Here is a 19,966-nt window from a genome sequence, read left to right on the forward strand (position 1 = left end):
AGAACCCAAGCAAGGCCATTTTAACATTAGTCTTTAGAATGCTGGCTATAGCTATAGAAATCTAAATCACTTGTGACAAATGTAAGGATAATTAATTCCGTGATCAGGGACTTTAGAGGATCAAGAAGTGGGCTGGGAGGCAGGGTCAACGGGGAACTAAAGCCCTACGTGGGCCAGAGGATAGTCATATACTCCCCAGAGGGAGAAATGAACTACAAAGCTCTGGAGTGTCTTAGGCCTCAGAATGAAGCAAGAGACACTTCCCAATACAAATAATGAACTCAGTCTTGGAAAGTGAGTATAAAAACCTCATTTCATATGCTTGCTCACATATGTGCATGAGTGTGCACACGTGTGGCAGTGCCGTGTTTACAACACAGGGCCTTCCAGGTGCTACACAAGCGTTCTACCCCTGAACTACAATCCCAACCCCTCACACATCCACCTAAAGCAGTTTTTAATGCGGAGAGTTTGCGCTCTCTGCTCACAGTTGGACACAGGGGTTGCTATGATCAATTTTCCACTGCAAAAATAAAGATCACCAACTCATGGGTAAAAATCACTATCACTTATGTAGTAACTAAAAGGCCCCAAGCCAGGGACCTCCCATGATGGTGCTGCCGTGCTGTAATTCCTCACTCTGAGCCTGCATTTAGTTCAGTTTTGTCGTCTCTATGTTCCACGGTGTACAGATCTTGCTGGCTATGGAGCTAACATGCTAATATTAAAGTGGTAATCAAGATGCCTCTAAATATTCATAGCAATAAATGCCTCCCTTGTGCCCCATGAATGCCAGGGCTGCAGTCTGAAGCATTTATTTAGTGCTAGAGAGGGACTTAGTAATTCCCGGGCTCCCCTGAATGCAGTATTTTAATATTGTTGTTATGCCTGAAAAATGAGATCCCTCTGACCTTCCACATGGACAGTTGAGATAGATGGCTTTGGCTCTGAGTGGGCCCCTTAGAAATGGTGGCCTCAAGGCTGTGGTGGGGATGGGCATGGCTATTGGGGGTGAGTCCTTGCTCCTGCTAAGCCTGGTGCCAAGTCACTGACACATGGATTCAGCCTCAAGGTCTGCATCAGATTTTTCTAAATCTTGAAAATTCTCTGTTTGTCTCTCTCTCTCTCTCTCTCTCTCTCTCTCTCTCTCTCTCTCTCTCTCTCTCTCTCTCTCTGTGTGTGTGTGTGTGTGTGTGTGTGTGTGTGTGTGTGTGTGTGTGTGTCTCTGTCTCTGTCTCTGTCTCTGTCTCTCTCTCTCTCTCTCTCTCTCTCCCTCTGTCTGTCTGTCTGTTTGTCTGTGTCTGTCTGTCTGTCTCTGTCTCTGTGTGTGTGTGTGTCTGTGTGTGTGTCATGTGTCTCTGTCTCTGTCTGTCTCTGTCTGTCTGTGTCTGTCTGTGTGTCTCTGTCTCTGTGTCTCTGTCTGTCTGTCTGTCTGTCTCTGTCTCTCTCTCTGTGTGTGTCTGTGTGTGTGTCATGTGTCTCTGTCTCTGTCTGTCTGTGTCTGTCTGTGTGTCTCTGTCTCTGTGTCTCTGTCTGTCTGTCTGTCTGTCTGTCTGTCTCTGTTTCTCTCTCTCTCTCTCTCTCTCTCTCTCTCTCTCTCTCTCTCTCTCTCTCTGTGTGTGTGTGTTTGTGTGTGTTTGTGTGGTGTATGCACACTTGTGGAAGGAAGGAAAGAAAGGGTGGTACTTTTATCTGTGGATTACTGATCTTCTGTTTTCTGGTAGAAAATGTATATTAGCAAGCAAAGTGTCCACCTGTGCAGTAGAGCACACCCTGTCCAGTGGAAAATCTGCTCCTGATAGATACATAAAGGGATAGAGATGCAGCTCAGGGGTTGGAAGCAGGAGCTGGGATTTCATGGAAGAGCAGTATCACGTGTCCAAAAGATTCTCTGCCCCAGGTTGCAAATTTGTCATCAGATAATTGTGCTTGCCTCTGAGCCAGAGGACGTGTGTTCAAGGCCTGGGGTCCATGTGATGGAAAGGGAGAACCAACTCTGGCAAGCTGTCCGCTGATCTCCACCTGTGTGCCATAGCACGGACTCCACTAAACAAATAAATATAAAAATGTTAAAACAGATAAGGCCTCAACAGCATGCACTTATATACTTAGCAAATTTTCTTGCCTGACTTTGTGTGTGTGTGTGTGTGTGTGTGTGTGTGTGTGTGTGTGTGTGTGTGATCTATAAGGACATGGAGCAGCAGGAGCATGTGTCTAGTAGCTGAGGGAATGTGACCCATTCATACATTAGAAACAGTTGTAAATCTCCAGTGAAGGCCAAGAGGACAAATCCCACCGCCCATAGAACCTGTTCAGCTGCAGGTATGACATAGATGTGTGACGTCATGAAAAGAGACATGATCAGAAAAAAACACCAGTGAGCATCTGTTTACATGATTGTGGATATATAAATTGTTCTATAAGAACAAATGACACATAGAACAAACAACCCCTATGGGTATAAGATTAAGGAAGACCAGCTGGGCCGTAGAAGAATGGGCCCAGGATGAGACTAATGTTTGTTTGGAAATACATGTAGTATGAGTAAACTATAAAGGAAACCAAGATGTGAATTAATATTAATTAGTCATTAATGGGAGCAAAATAATGGTTACCTCTGCTGAGGAGTGAGTGGGATGTAAGAATGAAAAGGGGATGCTGTCGACTGAATCACATCCCTGACCCTGCCAGATCCGTACTGAAATCCCAACCCCTAGCCTTGGAATACGGAACATCTCCAGAGAGGGCCTTTAAGAGGCTACTCAGGTAAACTGAGGTCATAAGGTACAGCAATGATCTTATCTTTACTGTGACCAAAATGCTTCACAGAGCATCTTAAGAAATAAAAGATTAACTGGGGCCCACATTTTTCAATTCATCGTGCCAGAGAAGGAACACTGTGGCATCCCAGCTTGTGGAGGCAGAAACACATTAGCAGAGGCTATTCACCTCAAGAGAGACCAGAAAGCAAACAGTGAAGCCAGAACCAGGGGCTAGGAATAACTTTCAAGGGTCTGTATTTAGTGACATACTTCCTAAAGGTATCACAACATTCTCAAAGTGCCAGCAACTGAATCAAACATTCAAAACATGAGCCTGTTAAGGACACTTCAGATTTAATCTATAACATATTGATAGATCCTAAACCAACAAGGCAGGCATCCTCATAAGAAAAGATTGGAGCACAGTCATGCAAAAGATACCATGGGCCTACTATGGGCAGTGCCATCCCTTTCCAGGTAAACTTGGACTATATAATAAATGTGACTGAGCAAGCCAAGAGAAACAATCCAGTAAGCAGTGTTTCTCCGTGGCCTCTGCTTCAGTTCCTGCCTTGGCTCCCCTTAATGACGTAAGGCAAAGAAGCCCTCGCCTCTTCAGGTTTCTTTTGGTAACAGTGTTTATCACAGTAACAGAAAAGCAATAGAAAAAGTGCTTTCTATAATTCTGGAAACTGTCTATATTTCCAGCTGTGTAGTGAGTATCCTGTGATTATTTTATTGTTTTCAAAAGTACATTCATGTCCTTTACATATTTGTTTAGAGGTGCTTTCTCCAGTTTAAAAGATAGGATTGTAGTTACTGCTTAAATATGCTTTGGCATATTGATTAGCATTTGATTAATTGGTTCAACAAACATAGTTCTTTGCATATCCAACAAAGGCTGCAGTTCCATTAGGCAAATCAATCAATATATCATCTTAAGAAAAAGAATGGTGTGCATTATGGTCTTCAGTCAATAGCAATTAGAAAAAGATGGATGCATTCATGCTTTTAAACTAAAACGTCCAGTTCAGCGAATGGGTTGAAATGAAACTCCCTCTCCACTCTCTTCCTCCACTGGATTTTTCTTGTACCATCCAGCCCTCTACTATAATCTGTGGTGGTTAATGCTGGCTGAAAGGCCCTATAGTCACCTGGAACAGGTGTTTGGGCACATCTTTGAGATATTGTGTAGATTAGCCTCACTGAGGCACGGAGAGCCACTCTAAGTGTGGGCAGCACCATCCCCAGGACTGGGCTGCGTACACTCATGTTTGTGTAAATGGATGAAGGAAGAGAAGCAGGGAAGAGAGGGCTGTGGAGCAAGAGGAAGAGAGATCCAAGGAGCCACCTCCCTGGCATGCATGGGTTCCTTCCTTCAATCCAGCCCTACCTAGCATTTGCCCAGCCCTCTGGTGGACACCATAAGGAAGTGCAAGCCAACACACTGATCACAAGTTCCATGATGCTTTTTTTTTTCTAATGCACTTTACAGCCTGATCACAGCCCCCCCTCCCTCCTCTCCTCCCAGTCCCTTTATCCTCAGAGAAGGGGAGTCCCCCCCCCATGGGTACCAATTCACCTTGTCACATCAAGTCACAGGACTAGGCTCATCCTCTCTCACTGAGACCAGACAACGCAACTATGTGAAAGGGGTCAACAACAGGCAACCAAAGGCAGACAACAGAGTCAGAGACATCCCCACTTTAATAGTTATAGGACCCACATGAAGAACAAGCTGCATATCTGCTACATATGTATAGGTGGCCTAGGTTCAGCCCATGCATGCTCTTTAGTTGGTGATTCAGTCTCTGTGAGCCCCCATGGGCCCAGCTTAGTTTACTCTGTCTGTCTTCTTGTGGTGGCTTTGATGATCCCTCTGGCTTCCTCAATCCTCCCGCAACTCTTCCACAAGGCTCCCTGAGTTCCACCTATCATTTGGCTATGGATCTGTGCATCTGTTTCCACCAGCTGCTGGATGAAGCCTCTCAGAAGACAGTTGTGCTAGGCTCCTGCCTGCAAGCACAGCAGAGTTTATCACTAATAGCATCAGGGGTTGGCTCTCTCCCACGGGGTAGGTCTCAAGCTGGGCCAGTCATTGCTTGGCCATTCCTTCCATCTCTGCTCCATCTTTATAATCCTGAGTGAGGTAACCCAGGCCCAGAAAGACATACATGGTACGCACTCACTTATAAGTGGATATTTGCCTTAGGGTAAAGGATAACCAGCCTACCATCCACAGACCCAAAGATGCCAAGTAACAAGGAGGCACCAAGGGAGGATGCTTGAATCTCACTCAGAAGGGGAAATAAAGTAGAAATGTAAGGGAAATGGAAGAAGAAAACTATGCGGGAGGAGGAAGGAAGGGGAACAGAAGGAGAGATCAGGAATGGGGAAAGAGAAGACTGGGGGAAAGAGTAGAAATCAGAAGGGAGGCATCTATTGGACAAGGGAGGCTTCCAAGGGAGTCTATGGGGGTGACCCTATCTAAGACGTCTACCAGCAAGGAATATAGAGTCTTAAGAGGCCACCTCCTATAGCCAGGTGGGACTTTCAGTAGAGGTAGGGAGACACCAACCCAACCCACAAAACCTTTGACCCAAACTCTGTCTTGCAGAAACCCTTACTTTTAGTGGGGGGGGGGGGGGAAGAAGGACAGTCCAGCAGGAGGTTGGTGGGTAGGGGGTGATCCTTCTACTAGCTGACTTTTAAGCTGATTCCAGTAGATAGCCAGGAAAAGCATCCCAGGGAGAGAAGGCAACATGGGCAAAGCCTCATGGCAGCAAGAAAACTCCAAGAGCAGGAACTAGATCCAGGTAAGGCAGGCGGGAGGAAGGCAGTTGCGGACACTGTGCAGAGGCAGGTGAAAGCCTGCAGCTCGGAAGGGCATTGGGAACCCTAGGCAGAGTTCAAAAGCTGGCGTCTAATCAGCGCAGCAGAGAAATGAGCGCAGGCTCTCTCTCAGATGGGAGTGTTAAGTGCGCATCCACTGCTGGAGGATGAAGGAGAAGAAAGCACAGGCAGGCTGAGGAGGACCAGGATTAGAAGGGTTTGCAGGAGGAAGCCCTGTTGAGGAGAGTTGCCTGTGTGTCCAACAGGAAAGGGGGTGGAGGGAAGGATGCGGCAGCGTGAGAGCCCTGGCAGCAGGAGAGGGGCTGAGGAGAGCAGCGCTGCAGTAGAGCTGGTGAGGGCTGGGAAGCCTGGAGGGTGACTTCCGGTTTTCTACCATGAGCAGATAAGGAATAAAGGTGCCCTTTGTACAGTCAGGGACAATCAAGGAAAGGGTGGATGGACTGGATGGAGCTACGGTGAGAGGGAGAGAGTCCAGGGGGAAGAACAGCTAAAGGAAAAGAGTATAAAGGCCACATCGTAGCCTGAGGGGTCATTTTCCAACTCTGTCACTCTGGTCTTCGGAACTTGGAGTCAAAGAAAGTCCTCAAGAAAAAAAAGTCAATATCTATCATCTATCTATCTATCTATCTATCTATCTATCTATCTATCCATCCATCTATAATATCTATCTATCTATCTATTATCTATCTATCTATCTATCTATCTATCTATCCATCTATAATATCTATCTATCTATTATCTATCTATCTATCTATCTATCTATCCATCTATAATATCTATCTATCTATCTATCTATCCATCTATAATATCTATCTATCTATCTATCTATCCATCTATAATATCTATCTATCTATCTATCTATCATCTATCTATCTATCTATCTATCTATCTATCTATCTATTTCCCAATCCCTCTCCCCTTCCTCTCCCTCTCCCAATCAATCCCAGCAACCCCCTCTTTCCTCCCCACTGATTATACTAATGCAGACCATCCAGATGTTAGCAAGGCAAAGCCAAGCGCTTTCCAGCTAACCCTTCCTGTTCATCTTTCAGGATCATCCAGATGTGCTGACTGTGCAGCTGCAACTAGAGAGCCGAGAACTGATCCTCAGCCTGGAGAGGAACGAGTAAGTCAGGATCCTTCTTGTTTACAACGCCGCCGAGAAAGTTAGGGCGCAATGTTCGCTGAGCAGCGCTCTATCATTTATGTCAACCTCAGAATGTACTTGATCTTACAAACCTGTTCCAGTAAACCCCATCTTATGCTTTTATTTAAAAACTTGGCCCGTTAATGGAGAAATTGTAAATTTCTAGAAAATAGTACACTGGTTTGGCTTTTGGGCTTTTTTGTTGTTCATTTGTTTGCTTCCTTCTTTCTCCTTCCCTCCCTCCTTCCTTTCTGAGAGCATGGGCATGTTACACTTTGTGCATCTCTCAGGAGAAATGCGTCTACTGAGGAAAACGTCAATTCGTGCCTTCTATGCCCCCAACACTCTCCCAAATGCCACTGTTACAAAGGACTTTTCTCGCCTATTCAGCCCTTACTTTAGCTAACGAGGTCTTCCGGTGGGCGTTCTGTATTTAAAACGATAACTATACTTGCTAGGTCCCACCTGGTTTAAAGCAGCAGTTTTCCATTTGCAGGAGAGCTTAGCTCCTCTTCCTCACTCTTCAATAAGATGTCAGGGGACAGGGAGCTGGGGAGGGGGTGGTGTTGGCTGACAGTGAGAGGAAAGAAGATACCCACCTGGATCATGCAGTTGCAGAAACCTGAATCAGTCTCTGTGTGGACAAACTATGCTGTTCATCGTATCAGAGCTTGAGTTTGTGGCACTGGGAAACTCAGGTGGAAGAGACCCTGAAGTTGGCCCTTTAAGGCCACAAAGCGCTTTGATCAATATATGTAAAATGCCGCAGCCTGCTCCCTGGAATCTGCAACCTGCCTCTTTGTGTTTCTTCTAACTTGTCTGCCCTTCACCACAGAGTGGATCCAAGTCTTGAAAAACAGTAAATAAATGACATGTTTTTAGCTTTTTCTTGTATCCTGATGACTTGAAAATAAAGATTCAGGCCTATGAATTGAACACCCAAGGGTTCTGAACAGAAATTTATATTGCTTTTATGTGTCTGTCTTTAGAAAGTAAACATTTTAAAGATCTTTCTAGACATTGTAATTAGTGTGTGCACATGTGAAGACATGTGTGTGTATATACATGTATGCACCTGTGCATACCGATGTGTATTTGTATATGTAAGCCAGAGGCTGGCTTCCTCAATTGCTCTCTCCATTGTGTTTTTTGAGACAGGGTCTCTCACTGAGCCTGGAGCTAAACAACTAAATTTTCCCAGGATCCTCTTGTCTTTGCTTCCCAGGATTGTAGATGTTGGCTTTTGTGTGGGTGCTGAGGATCCGAATTTAAGTCACCATGTTTATATATCAAGAACTACAGCCGTTGAGCAATCTCCTTAGCCGCTCTATTTTTGTCCATGTAAAAATATTATGGGAAATTCATCTTTTGCGGGGGGCATTGCTGCATGTATAGGGCTTTAAAACTATCTCCATGGAGGTAACTAGGGAATATGGCTAGAACCCAAAATGTCCTTTGTGGGTGTGTGTATTTAAACACTTGGTTCTCAAACGGTAGCACTGGTTTGGAAGGTTGTAAAACCTTTAGGAGGCAGAGCCTCCATGGAGGAGGTGGGTCACTGGTGGTAAACCCCAAGACTTTATATTGTGTCAATTGTCCACTTTCTACTTCCTGACAGTGGGTGCAGTGTGAGCAGCTGTGTCACTTTCCTCCCGTCATGCCTTGTCCACCATAATGGGCTATGACCCCAAACTGCAAATCAAAGTAAACCTTCTTCCCTGAAGATGCTGCTTCTCAGATGTTTGGTCAATGAGAAAAGTAGCTGGTACTCTAGATGCTTTCTGATAGACACAGAAAAACAATGAGCTCATAAAGACATCCGTGGGGGGTCACGTGTCCTCTATGGGTTGTTATGATTGGTTGCCAGCAGGGCTTAGACATTTCGTGCTGCATGTGCTCAGGGTATCTTAGCTATTAGGGGAACATGTTGCCCAGCCAGCACAGGGGAGGCTGTGACCCTGAGTTTGCAGATGGACTTAGGGGTGCAGATAGAAGAGTGAAAAGATCTTATGAAATCCTTCATTTGTTTGTTTTTTGTTTTTACTGCAAAGCGTCTGTTCTACAACAGAAAGTGGAAGACTGTAGAGGGACACGAAACGAGGAATGACAACAAGACAAACCAATGGACAGGCCCTGGGGGGCAAACTGGGGGTCTTATAAACACCGCTTTGCTTCGGGTGTCTTCTCTTGTTGACTCAGCCGTCTTTGTACAATCCTATGTACCGTCACTTAGCTTAGCATCATTACCGACATGACCTTCCATATAAAACGCTGTCTTGGCCCCATCTGGTTCTCTGGGTTTGTAAAATGGCTTAATTGCTCTGTTCATGGCTCCCTCTGGAAGTGATTTACTCTCTGTTACTGAAGATAGCGTAATGCATGCTGACAACCAGACAAAGGAGAACTCGTGTGGAAAATCACCGCAAAGGTGCCCTAATTTCTTCCCGTCCAATCCTTTAGGCCTTTCTCTAAATAACCTTGGAATTGGAAAAGTTAGAAATGTGAAACTCTGTCTTCTCCATTCCCTTTACCCTAATCGCTTCGTCAGCCTGTATTTTCAGAGTACACGGACTACGGGGCTGGAGGGATGCTAGCGGGTAAGACCGCTTGGTATAGGGCCTGGGTTCTGTTCCCAGCACCCACGTGGCAGCTCACAACTGTCTGTAACACCAATTCTAGGGGTTCAGTGAGCACTGTCTAGCCTCCTTGACCTCTGCGCTCCCAAGATACACAGACTTGCATCCAGGCAAGGTACCCATATACAGAAAATAAAAATAAATGGATATTCTTTAAGTGTCTGGAACATCTGGGCACAGTGGTGCGCATTGTTTGTTGTCTTAGCTCTTAGAATGAGACAAGAGAGTCACCACAAGTTCAAGGCTAGGATTGTGTGTGTAGGGAATGTCTAGGCTAGCATAGCCAAACAAAACAAAACAAACAAACAAACCAACAACAAAAATAAGCCCTTAATAAAAACTATAATAATGAGTCTAAAATTTAAATGCACAGTGAGTACACAGCTATCCCTCTGAGGTACTGTCGTTTTGGTTTACTTTTACCAGTTGTACTAATTTTATTTTTTGCCGTGTTGATAATCGACCTAATGTTTGCTAAGAAAACATCCCCTCTCGGCTTACCCTCAGCCCCCACCTCTGCTGGCTTTAAAGCTCATAGCCTGTTCAAAGTAATGTTTTCATAACTTGAATATTCTGGTATCACTCTTTTAATGATGTTTCTGCCCAAATATTCAGTATAACTATTTTCAAAGGTTACAAGTCTATTAAGAACGAAGCAGTGAACATGTACAATTTGTGAATGTATAATTTTGTGAGCAAGGTAATACTGTTATGATTCTCCTCATGCCATCAGACACAAAGGGTAATTAATCATGCACCCTTTAATTAAATTTTAATTTCTGTAGCCTTTGGCCCAGGAGATCCAATTTAGAAAGTTTAGTCAGATGAAGCTATAAAAAATGAGAACAGGTCATTTAAATATTTAACACCCAGGACAGTAGAAGGCCTGACCAATCAGATGGCCAGCCTGTTACAGGCTAGGAATTAGCCTCAGGTTCAGTGCCGTTCAATGCGGAGTTTCTTCCTCAAAATTAAATTGGAAGGAGATGATTAAAATGATGAAGAACTTTTCTGTTGCCAAAAGAAAAAAAAAATCCATGATGTACCCAACGGAAATATCATGCTAGGAAATAGTGCACATGGTGTTCAGTTTTTATTTTCAAGTGATATCTGTGCCACATAGCTCTGAATACAGAGATTATTATTTTAAAAGACCTCATTGTTTTACAATGAGAAAAGACCACATTATAAGTTAGGAAGGAAGTTTATTTTAAAAGTATAAAACCTTATGGATGTTTAAAAAGAGGAAGGATGACATGTGTGCCAGTCATTAAAGGACATGCATTACAAGACCATTTTTTAAAGACCTTTGAACAGCCTCTAGCAACTCCCAGAGAGCAAAAATGGCTTACCTATTGAGCAGCAAACCCCTGGATATCCTGAGACCTGTTATAATTAAAAGCGTGCTCAGCAATTAAAAGCGAACTGAGAGTGGCCTTGGACCCTCCAGCCACAAGCACTATCATCTAATCTGATATTGGCAGAGTCCCCTCATTATCCTCCTCAAAGCCCTCAATGGTAAGACAGTTCTTCACAGAACAGAGCTTGATTCTTATTAAATACTCGTTTCGGGGAATCTGTTTGACTTGCCTTCTAGCATTCCTAATTTGTGCAAAGATCTGCCGGTGGCTTAAAATATGTGTTTGTGTAACCGTAATTGAATGTTTAAAGAAACATTAGGTTTCCCTGGAGCAGCATCTGTCAGGATGTCGCTGTCTGCCTATGGGACACAGGGATCAGGTTTCAGCTGCTGTAACTCCCCTGCATCCCCATAGATCCTCAGCCATTCCTCAGCGGTCCAGCAACTGCATCTTTGATCAAAATGCTTTATGGGACGTGCTGGTCACCTTAGACATCCATTTTATTTTCCAATTCTGTATTTTTTTTTTTAAGTGAGAGCACTAGACCCCATCCAACCCATCTGTCAGCCCCAGGGAGCCTGCAGTCTGCAAGCCCTGTTCCACCACTGATCAAAGGTGGTTGCTGTGGGAAACCCATGGAAAACTAAATTTATACGCAGGGACTCTCTGAGCACATAGAATGTCACTCTTGATTTTTATCCTGTTGGAACAATTCCAGACATCTCTTAAGAGGCAACTCCAATTAGTGCTTTTCTCCAGCGTGATAGAAGAAAGGGTGTTTAAACATTGTTCTGTGGTGGGCATAAATATCTAAGAGGGTATTTGTCTTAATTTTTGAGATTATAATATAACATTTCTCTCCTCCCTTTCCTCTCTCCAAACCTTCTCATATACTCATCCCCACTTTCTTTCAAATTCGTGGCCTTTTTGTCATTAATTGTTATTGTGGTGTGTGTGTGTGTGTGTGTGTGTGTGTGTGTGTGTGTGTGTGTGTGTGTGTGTGACTTGCTCAACCCATATAGTGATACTTGCCTATATGTTTTCAGGGCTGACTGTTTGGCCCTGGACAATCATTTACTGTGTTCTTTCCTGGGGAAGACCACCTCTCCCGTTCCCAGCTTTCCTCAGTTGTCTGTAAGTTTTTGTGTAAGGTTGAGGCCTCACGGACCCCATTCACTTCCTATGTCCGTTGGTGTCATCCTTGTTCAGCTTGCATCAGCAGCCATATTAGTGAGACTTTATGTGTACAGCTTCTGATGTCACTAAGACACGCAACCTCACAGAAAGCCTCCTGATCACTTGGCTCTTACAATCTTTCTGTCCCTTTTTGGCAATGTTCTCTGAGCCTTAGATGTTTGTAGATGTATCTATCCATTGAGACTGGGCTCCACAACTCTGCATTTTGATTGGTTGTGGATGCAAAGAGACATTTCCTTGATGAAGGATGAAGACTCACTTATCTGTGAGTATAAGCACAAATGTTTATAAATTATTGCTAGGGACTATGCTGGTTTAGTAAAATAGTGTCTATAACGTCTTCTCCAATATCCAGGACTGAGCAGTTGGCTAGGTTTTCAATACCAGGCATGGCTTCCCTCTTGTTGGCTGGATCTTAAGTCCAATTAGAGAGCTATTGGTTACCACCAAGGTATGTATGTGTGCCACTACTTTACCTTAGGGTTGTCACATACACTGATTGTTTATAGGTACTGTTATAGGTGGCTTCATAGGTGTCATACAGGTTAGCTGACACCCCACTTTGGAAGCATGCATAGTGCCTTCTGTTCTCATGAGGACTAAGCCTCAGGCAAGGAACATTCAGGCCAGTTCCAGCTCAGGGCCCTCTGGGCTCTGTTTCTGAAGTGCATGGTGTCTTTAGCAATAGGGATTTACCTTCCACCTCTGGGGGACAACTGAAGGCAACAGCAGTAGGCTGTATGTCTTTGGAGTCTTGTGGGCAGCCATGACCAATAACTCAAAAGAGGGCTTTTCGTGTCTGTAATTGAGGTCTTTGTTAGGTTGATTTTGGCTTTTGGAGGAAGAACCATAAAGCAATATATGTATATCTACACGTGGAACTTTGCATATTTTAGGTAGTTAATAGCGTAATTCCTTGCGGCTTTTTCATACATATTTATAAGAGTGTATATTTTAGATCATTTCTCTGGCTACATACAAAGGGAGATCAGTGTGGCTGGTGTGGAGATAGCATTTGGCAGATGAAGACTCAGCTATGTGGCCATGTAGAGGATGGTACGCTGTCATTCGTGGTGACCTGGACTACGCTGGGCAGCTAGTGATGCTGCTGCTGGTTGCCTGGGGGCAATGTGTGCATTCAGCCTCACCCTGGCCGATGGTTTTGGCAGTTGATGCTATAAAGACATAGCAGGGTGCCCAAATCGCATCTCCTGGCAGCACAAAGCCTAGGGGATAAGTGTGCCTGACAAGGCGGGATCTGGATTACAGAGATTTCTACACTTTGGATCAATGGGCCAAAACTAACAAGATGAGATTAAATGGGGATAAATGTAAATCCTGTGCTTGAGTTAACAGAAAGAAAAAAAATCCCCCTGAAAGTTCAGGAAAATTGCCCAGCAATCTTGTGAATGAGACTGCTGACTCAACAGGAACCTTCAAGGCAACATAGCTGCTGATAAGGGTGACTTCCACAGAACATGGGAAAGGGGGTAGCAAGCCCTAGACAAAGGAAGTAATTTTTTTTTTCCTGTAATGACCCTGGCGAGGCCCCACCCAGACCCTATATCCTTTGGCATTTGAGAGTCAATGGATCCTTCATTTGTATTCCCACTGTTAATTATTTGTTCTTTTCTCCCCTACCATGCAGGTATGACCTAAGGTCAGGGGGTGGGTCTTGATGTCCCTCCACCATCTTCCACATAGCCTGCCGATCATAGGCACCAAGTAAAACCTTATAAAAACTAGCGAATAACAGAACCTGAACAGCCTGCAGTAATCAGACAGGAGTCACTAGGGGGCTGACGGTGTGTCCTGTATGGTATAGGAAACAATTCCAGGAGAGGAGCTTTGAAACCCAGCTGTTGTTTCTACAACAAGCTGTTTAAGGTCTCCCCCATTTCTTGGTCTGCAGGTAGGGTCAAGGTCTGTGAACAGCAGTGTTGAAAGATTAGCGCTCGTGTTATCTTCGATGCTCAGCTGTCAATGGCTTCAGCACGGCTCCCCCGTCACGCCTATGGTATTCATTACTGTATAATACTACACCACTGGCGTATTTCTGTGCTCCACTTTAGACTTTGTGGATGAATAAAAAACAGCTTCCTTAAGGCAGGGTAATGGCCACACATCTCAGTTCTGGATTAGCAGGAGTCTTCCTTTGGATTCTTGTTATAAAAGAATGATTTTAAACTCGCAGTCTTGAGAGTCTCAATAACAGCACTTGTAAAAGCTTTGCTTGGGGATTCTTCTCCCCTTTCTTTCAGGAAAATCCAGCCTACCTGGAAAGGCATGGGCTCTGATTTTCTTGTTGATTCTAAGTGCTGCCTAAATGAGGAACAAAACTCAGCAACCTAGATTCGTGACTCGGCCTCTCTGCTTCCTTTATCCTGTTCCCAAACCCTCACCAGCATTGTGTTAATGCAGGGTTGAGATCTGTTCGTTCACTTGCTTTCCCTTTCTTCATCATTTACTCACAAATATTTGATTAACGTCTGACCTAGCAATGGCACTGGAGATGATACAATGGTCTGACATGGCGTTGCTCACTGGAGATAGAACAGTGAATGAGGTGAAGGCCTGGCCTCTTACAGACAAGCCAAGGAGCCCAACACTACACAGATCATGGCAAAAGCAGAAGACAAAAATCAGTGGTGCTTATAGCCAAGGAAGGGAGGCATGGGACACCATCCTGGCCTTGAGAAGAAAGCAGATGTATAATTAAATACCATTCAAGGTGCGTTATGAGTAGCCATCATTCAAGATATACAAATAGGCATGAAGCCGGTAATGCAGGCAGGCGGTAGAAGGCTCGGGAGAGAAGGAACAGCTACGCAAAGGTCTAGAGTAATAAGGATTTCCTTGTGCTGGTGAGCAAGATGGGACAGAAAGAGGCGGGATAGTTAAACCATGAAGGGTCTTCTACCCATGTGAGGACCTAGAATTTTTCCATAGTGGGACAAGCCTGTGAGCAGGAGAGTGTCATGATGTGGGCCAACTAATTCTGCCTATATGGGAGGGTGGTATTGGAGGATATAAAGAGTGGGCATGACAGTTGTTATTATACAGGGAAAGGAGGATGAGCCAGGTGAGCCAGATCAGGGACAAGAAGGTAGCTGGAAAACAGTGCTGAGGCAGAATAGACTGAACTTGGACATTTGAACAGTTGGTATGATGGGACAAAAGATTCTAGGGATGGACGGTTCTGACACAAGGAGAGCTAGGAGTGCTGCTTTGGTCATGCTAAAAACACGCCAAGGGGCTACCCTCTGTGCAGTGATCAGAGACATCGAGATGTGGGTTATGGCTGGCACAGTTTTGTAAGATAACTGGGCTTCATGGAACCTGCTGCTGAGGTGACCCATGGAGTGTGATGCTGATGATCTAAACAAGGGCTTTCTTTGGAGTTTATAGGTTTATTCAGCTGACAGTGTAGAGTAATATAAGCCTAGAGTGGGTAGATTAGAGGGCATCGATTATAACCAAAGACAATGCCCAACCCATTCGGCTTCTAAGCCAAAGCCTACAACAGGAGGAGCTTCCTGGCATGCAGGCTTCCTCCAACACATCTTCCACATTCCTCCTTGTCTGCACCCACACTTTTGTCACCCCTCTACTAGAAGCTCAGGCAGGTCCTCTTCCACGAGTGAAGTGTGGGAGATTGTTTCTAGGCCACCAGCATTGGTACCTCTGGGGAGCATTCTAGGAAGGCAGACACCTGCGTCCACCTCTCTGTAGGGAATGGAGGTCTGTAATTCTAATGCATTTCCTGACGTAGTATATCCACACTTTTATCAGAAAGCACTAGCCATAGGTGGTTAATGAAGACTGACTTAAGTAAAATCCAAATATCAGTTCTTCGGTCATTTTGGCCCTAAGCCAAGTGTTTGGTGACCACAAGGAGCATGACCATCCTCCCAGATAGTTCTGCCATTCAGAGCCTGGACAAGCATTGAAATGGCCACCTACAGCATGCGTACAGTCTGAGGTTCCTGCTGTAGCTGACACATCTTCCAGTTGCCCCAGTGAATGTTGCCTCCTATGAGGTATGACTGCATCTGTTCAACTCACCCCACCCCGTGCCTCCAAGGATCAGAGAGGCTCTAGGATACACTAGAATGGAAGGGTGGGGGTCCAGGAGACAGTTCTGTGAACATGGGAGTCAGTTGTCAATTGACACAAGCTAAACCAATTCCAGCCATCTTCTAACTAGACCTAACTCATCTCGTCAGATTTTGGTAACAGTTTCTCAGCCTTAACATTTAAGAACATTTTAATTGGGCTACATTTTATTTTCCAATAAAGTCCGAGTTCCTTTGAGTCTCTCTCCTCATTTGAAGTTGTAAAGACATTTCCAAAGGTCAGAATACCGTTTTTAGAATGTTCTGTTCACCAATCTGACTTAGCGTGTAAGTGTCTAAGTGGGTTAAGATCAACCTTGTCCAAACGGTATCTCTTCTTGTTGCAACCTGGGCATGCAGCATCCTTAATCAGGTCCCATAAGAGATGAGGACCCGCACAGCATGCTTGAAGATGAAGTAGAGAAGATTGCCATGCCTGCTTTTCTTACTTCAGTTCCTCAGCTCTTGGACCACACACTCATGGGTCGGAGGTTTGCCGATGAGTATGCTGTAGTGTACCATCTCCATCTCTGAAGCTGCATCCCAAGTAAATGGAAGTAGCAATCTTGTCTTTTCTAGGTGCTCTCTGGCTCCTGAGGAGGGCATCCAGTGCTATCTGTGGATGCCATTATACTGCCCCTGCCCTTTAAGGCATAGCTGGGTGGTTGTATAGGTGCTTCATGAGTAGCTTGCTTGCAGCAAACATCTTCTTGACTTTTTCCTGGTAATTATCGTGCATTTCCTGAGGTAATATATTCACAGAATTACTGAACAACCATGGCAGTTCTGTTCATGTGTGTCACTGAGATTCATCAGTCACTTAAGACAGCAAAATTAATGTACAGGAGAGCTTGAAGGCTTTGTGTCGTTTTTCTAAGTTTGTGGGCACTGATAGAGCAGGTTCTCAGAGTGCCACAGGAAAACACAAGCGGAGATGATTCTGCTCAGAAATGTTTACTTCAAAGTCATGATCTGGGTGGAATTGGAGCCCTTGTCTACTATTGGCTTTATCGTGTGCTTTGAGTAACCTGAACTTGGCAGTTAGATGGAGCTGTTCTTTGATTCCTTTTCAGCCTTTTCTCATTTATACTATTTCTAATAATGTCATTAATAATCAACAACTCATTCATTATGTGCAAATTATATATGATAGACTGTCTTTATCACTATAAAGTTTTTGTAGTGTGGCTGTGTTTGCAAGGGGCTTAAACAGGTGTTTGCACACGATCATCTATAACAACACTATTCATGGTAGACAAACAGGGAAAAAAACAACTTGTTCATCAGGAGGGGGAATAAACAGCATGCAATTATACATAAAAAAAAAGGGTTTGGGTTTTTTCCCCTTATTTAAGAAGGAATGTCACTCTATGGCAGGCTACAATGGGGATGGAGCTGGAATCTATTGGGTTAAGCAAAATAAGCCAGTGTCAAAGGACAACCAGGAGTGTGGGTTCACTTACATGAATCCTGGTTTCTTCTCTTTGTTGTGATTTTTTAAAACACCCTGACAAAAGTCAACTTAAGAAAGAAAGAGTTCATTTGTAGATCACAGTTCACGGTCAATGACAGCCAGGAAGCCAAGGCAGGAACTCGAAGCAGGTCCCATCACATCTGCAGCTGCTAGACCCAGTTCCTTCAGTGCTTACTAACACAATCTATCTCCCCCCGCCTCTCTCCACTTTTATATTTAAACCCATTTTAGTGGGGCTAAATTTTGTGTAAGATAGAGAAAGGAATATATCCATTTTATTTGGTTGCTATTCTGCACCACATGACCTCTGACCAAGGAACTCACTTCATAGGCAAACTAGTGCAGTAGGAACCATGGAGGATGCTGCTTGTTGGTTAGTAGGTAGGCGTATGCTCTTATACAATCCAGGGCCACCTAACTAGAGAATGGCCCTGCCTACATCAACTAACAATCAGGGTAACCCCCCTTATTCATGCTCACAGCCAATTTTATCTAGGCAGTTTCTCCTTCGAGATTCTCTTCTGAGAGAATCTTAGGTTGGATCTGGTTGGCCGTTAAAATTAACCAGAACAAGGAAGTAGCTAAGATATGCAAATTCATGGACAGGGGCTGTGAGGGAAGGAAGCAGGGGCCTAATGAGAACTGAGCTTTTGGGGTGGGGATTAAGAATGTCCTGGAAAGGGATGGCACGCTCCCAAAGGTTAAAGCCATAATACATATCATTCTATATAAAAATTGCAAAATATAAATTTATAAAATATAGATCTTTCATCACTATTTAAACACCAAGAAGCTGAGCTGGTGTGTTTTTATCATCAAACAGAAGGTTTACTTCCAATGTTCCTTCATGAACATATGTAATACAGAATATATTGAATCTTTCTCTTTTCAGCTCTAGGAAGATCATTCATCTTGGGGAAGCGAATGTCCCAACTGGCAAGTAAAGATGTAGTTATGCTGTAACTTATAAGAGCTGATCTGCTATCCAGATCATTCTCTTTGGTTTCTGAGGCAGAGTCTTTCTGTATAACCCAAGCAGTACTCCTCGGTGCTGTGTCATAACTAGCTCACTAGAGTGAGTTCTGGCCCACTCTAGAGGTGCTTCTGACTCCCAGTGCAGGAAATGACTGTTGCTGCTAGTGCCTGGATTTGTTACAAAATCGTCTTGTGGGAGAAAGGGTTTATTTTGGCTCACAGTTGAAGGTACAGCTCATCATGATGGGAAAGCCAAGGCAGCAGGAGCTAAAGGTGGCTGCTCACGTGGCATTCACCACCAGAAGCAGAGAGCACTGCCTGCGTGCACTAGCTTACCTCGCTCTCTGTTTTATACAGTCTTGGATTCTACGACCAGGGAATGGGGCTACCCACAGTTAAGACAGGTCTTCTCACATCTGTCTTAATGTAATCAAGATCATCCCTCAGAGGAATGGCCAGAGGTCATTTTCTAGATCCTGTTAAGTTGAAAAATAACACTAATTATCATAGTAAGGTTTAGGGACAAGCCATAGTTTCCAGGTGGTTGGAGGTCTCAACCTGAAGCTTTCCTCTTCTGGCTTCCCGAAAGTCCAAGTCCCAGACTGTGGTTTGTCTCCATGCCATCTTGGTTCCATCCTTCCATGTCTCGATCCCAATCCACATAGCCAGCTCTGTCCAGTGTCCTGCCTCACCCACCCTACCTTGCCCACCCTCATTTGAACCCTAGCCTTCACTTTAAACAGGCAGCAGGAAGAGAAGAGTTACAGATTTCCTGTGGGCTGCGGGTCGGAGTGAGTCAAGGGATCCAGGCTGCCTGTTGGCTGGGTTGGAAGCTGATTATGTAAGTAAACACTTGAAAAATGGTACCCAGGAGCTGGTAATCATTGTCAGACTCTCCATCCCCCACACATCCCATCACTTTGTCCAAAGATTCTTATATATCGGGCAGTGAAAATACTGGTTGCTGTCATACCTAAAAATCAATAGTGATGTAATATCAGCTCTCCAGGAAGAATTAAGATTTTTGCAGATATCATATTCCCTGCCTTCCTTCCTTTCCTCAACTTGGATTCAGAATCACCATGGAAACACACCTCTAGGCACGTGCATGAGGAAGAATGACTCCTGAAAAGTTTAACAGATAGGCTAAGATGCTAGAATGAATAAGGAGAAAGCAACGTGAGAGAGCATCTTTTTTTCTCTGCTTCCTGAAGCCAGATACAATGTGTGACTAGTTTTTCATCCTCCACTCCAGCTACCATGACTTCTCTGCCATGATGGAGCAGGCCCTGTAAACTGTAAGCCAGAATAGGCCCTCCCTCCCATAAGTAAGTTACTTTTGTCAAGTATTTGTCACTGTAATGACAAAAGTAACTAATGTAGGGTTGTGTATTTGTATCCATAGACTAGATGGAAGGTTGGGAGGTTGGTTAAGATATATTTAAA

The 19,966-nt window shown here is 44.3% G+C and overlaps 1 protein-coding gene across 2 annotated transcripts in view; it reads left to right on the plus strand.

Moving 5' to 3' along the window:
* Positions 1-19,966, plus strand: part of ADAM12 (ADAM metallopeptidase domain 12) — a 320,214-nt gene that overhangs the window by 82,853 nt on the left and 217,395 nt on the right. For both annotated transcript variants that reach the window (XM_084751157.1, XM_084751158.1), the window contains exon 3: positions 6,668-6,741. In XM_084751157.1, coding sequence (XP_084607283.1) covers positions 6,668-6,741 — 74 coding nt within the window. The remainder of the gene's footprint in view (positions 1-6,667; positions 6,742-19,966) is intronic.

Source organism: Acomys minous (assembly GCF_964271855.1).
Source record: "Acomys minous genome assembly, chromosome: 2".
Classification (NCBI taxonomy): Eukaryota; Metazoa; Chordata; class Mammalia; order Rodentia; family Muridae; genus Acomys; species Acomys minous.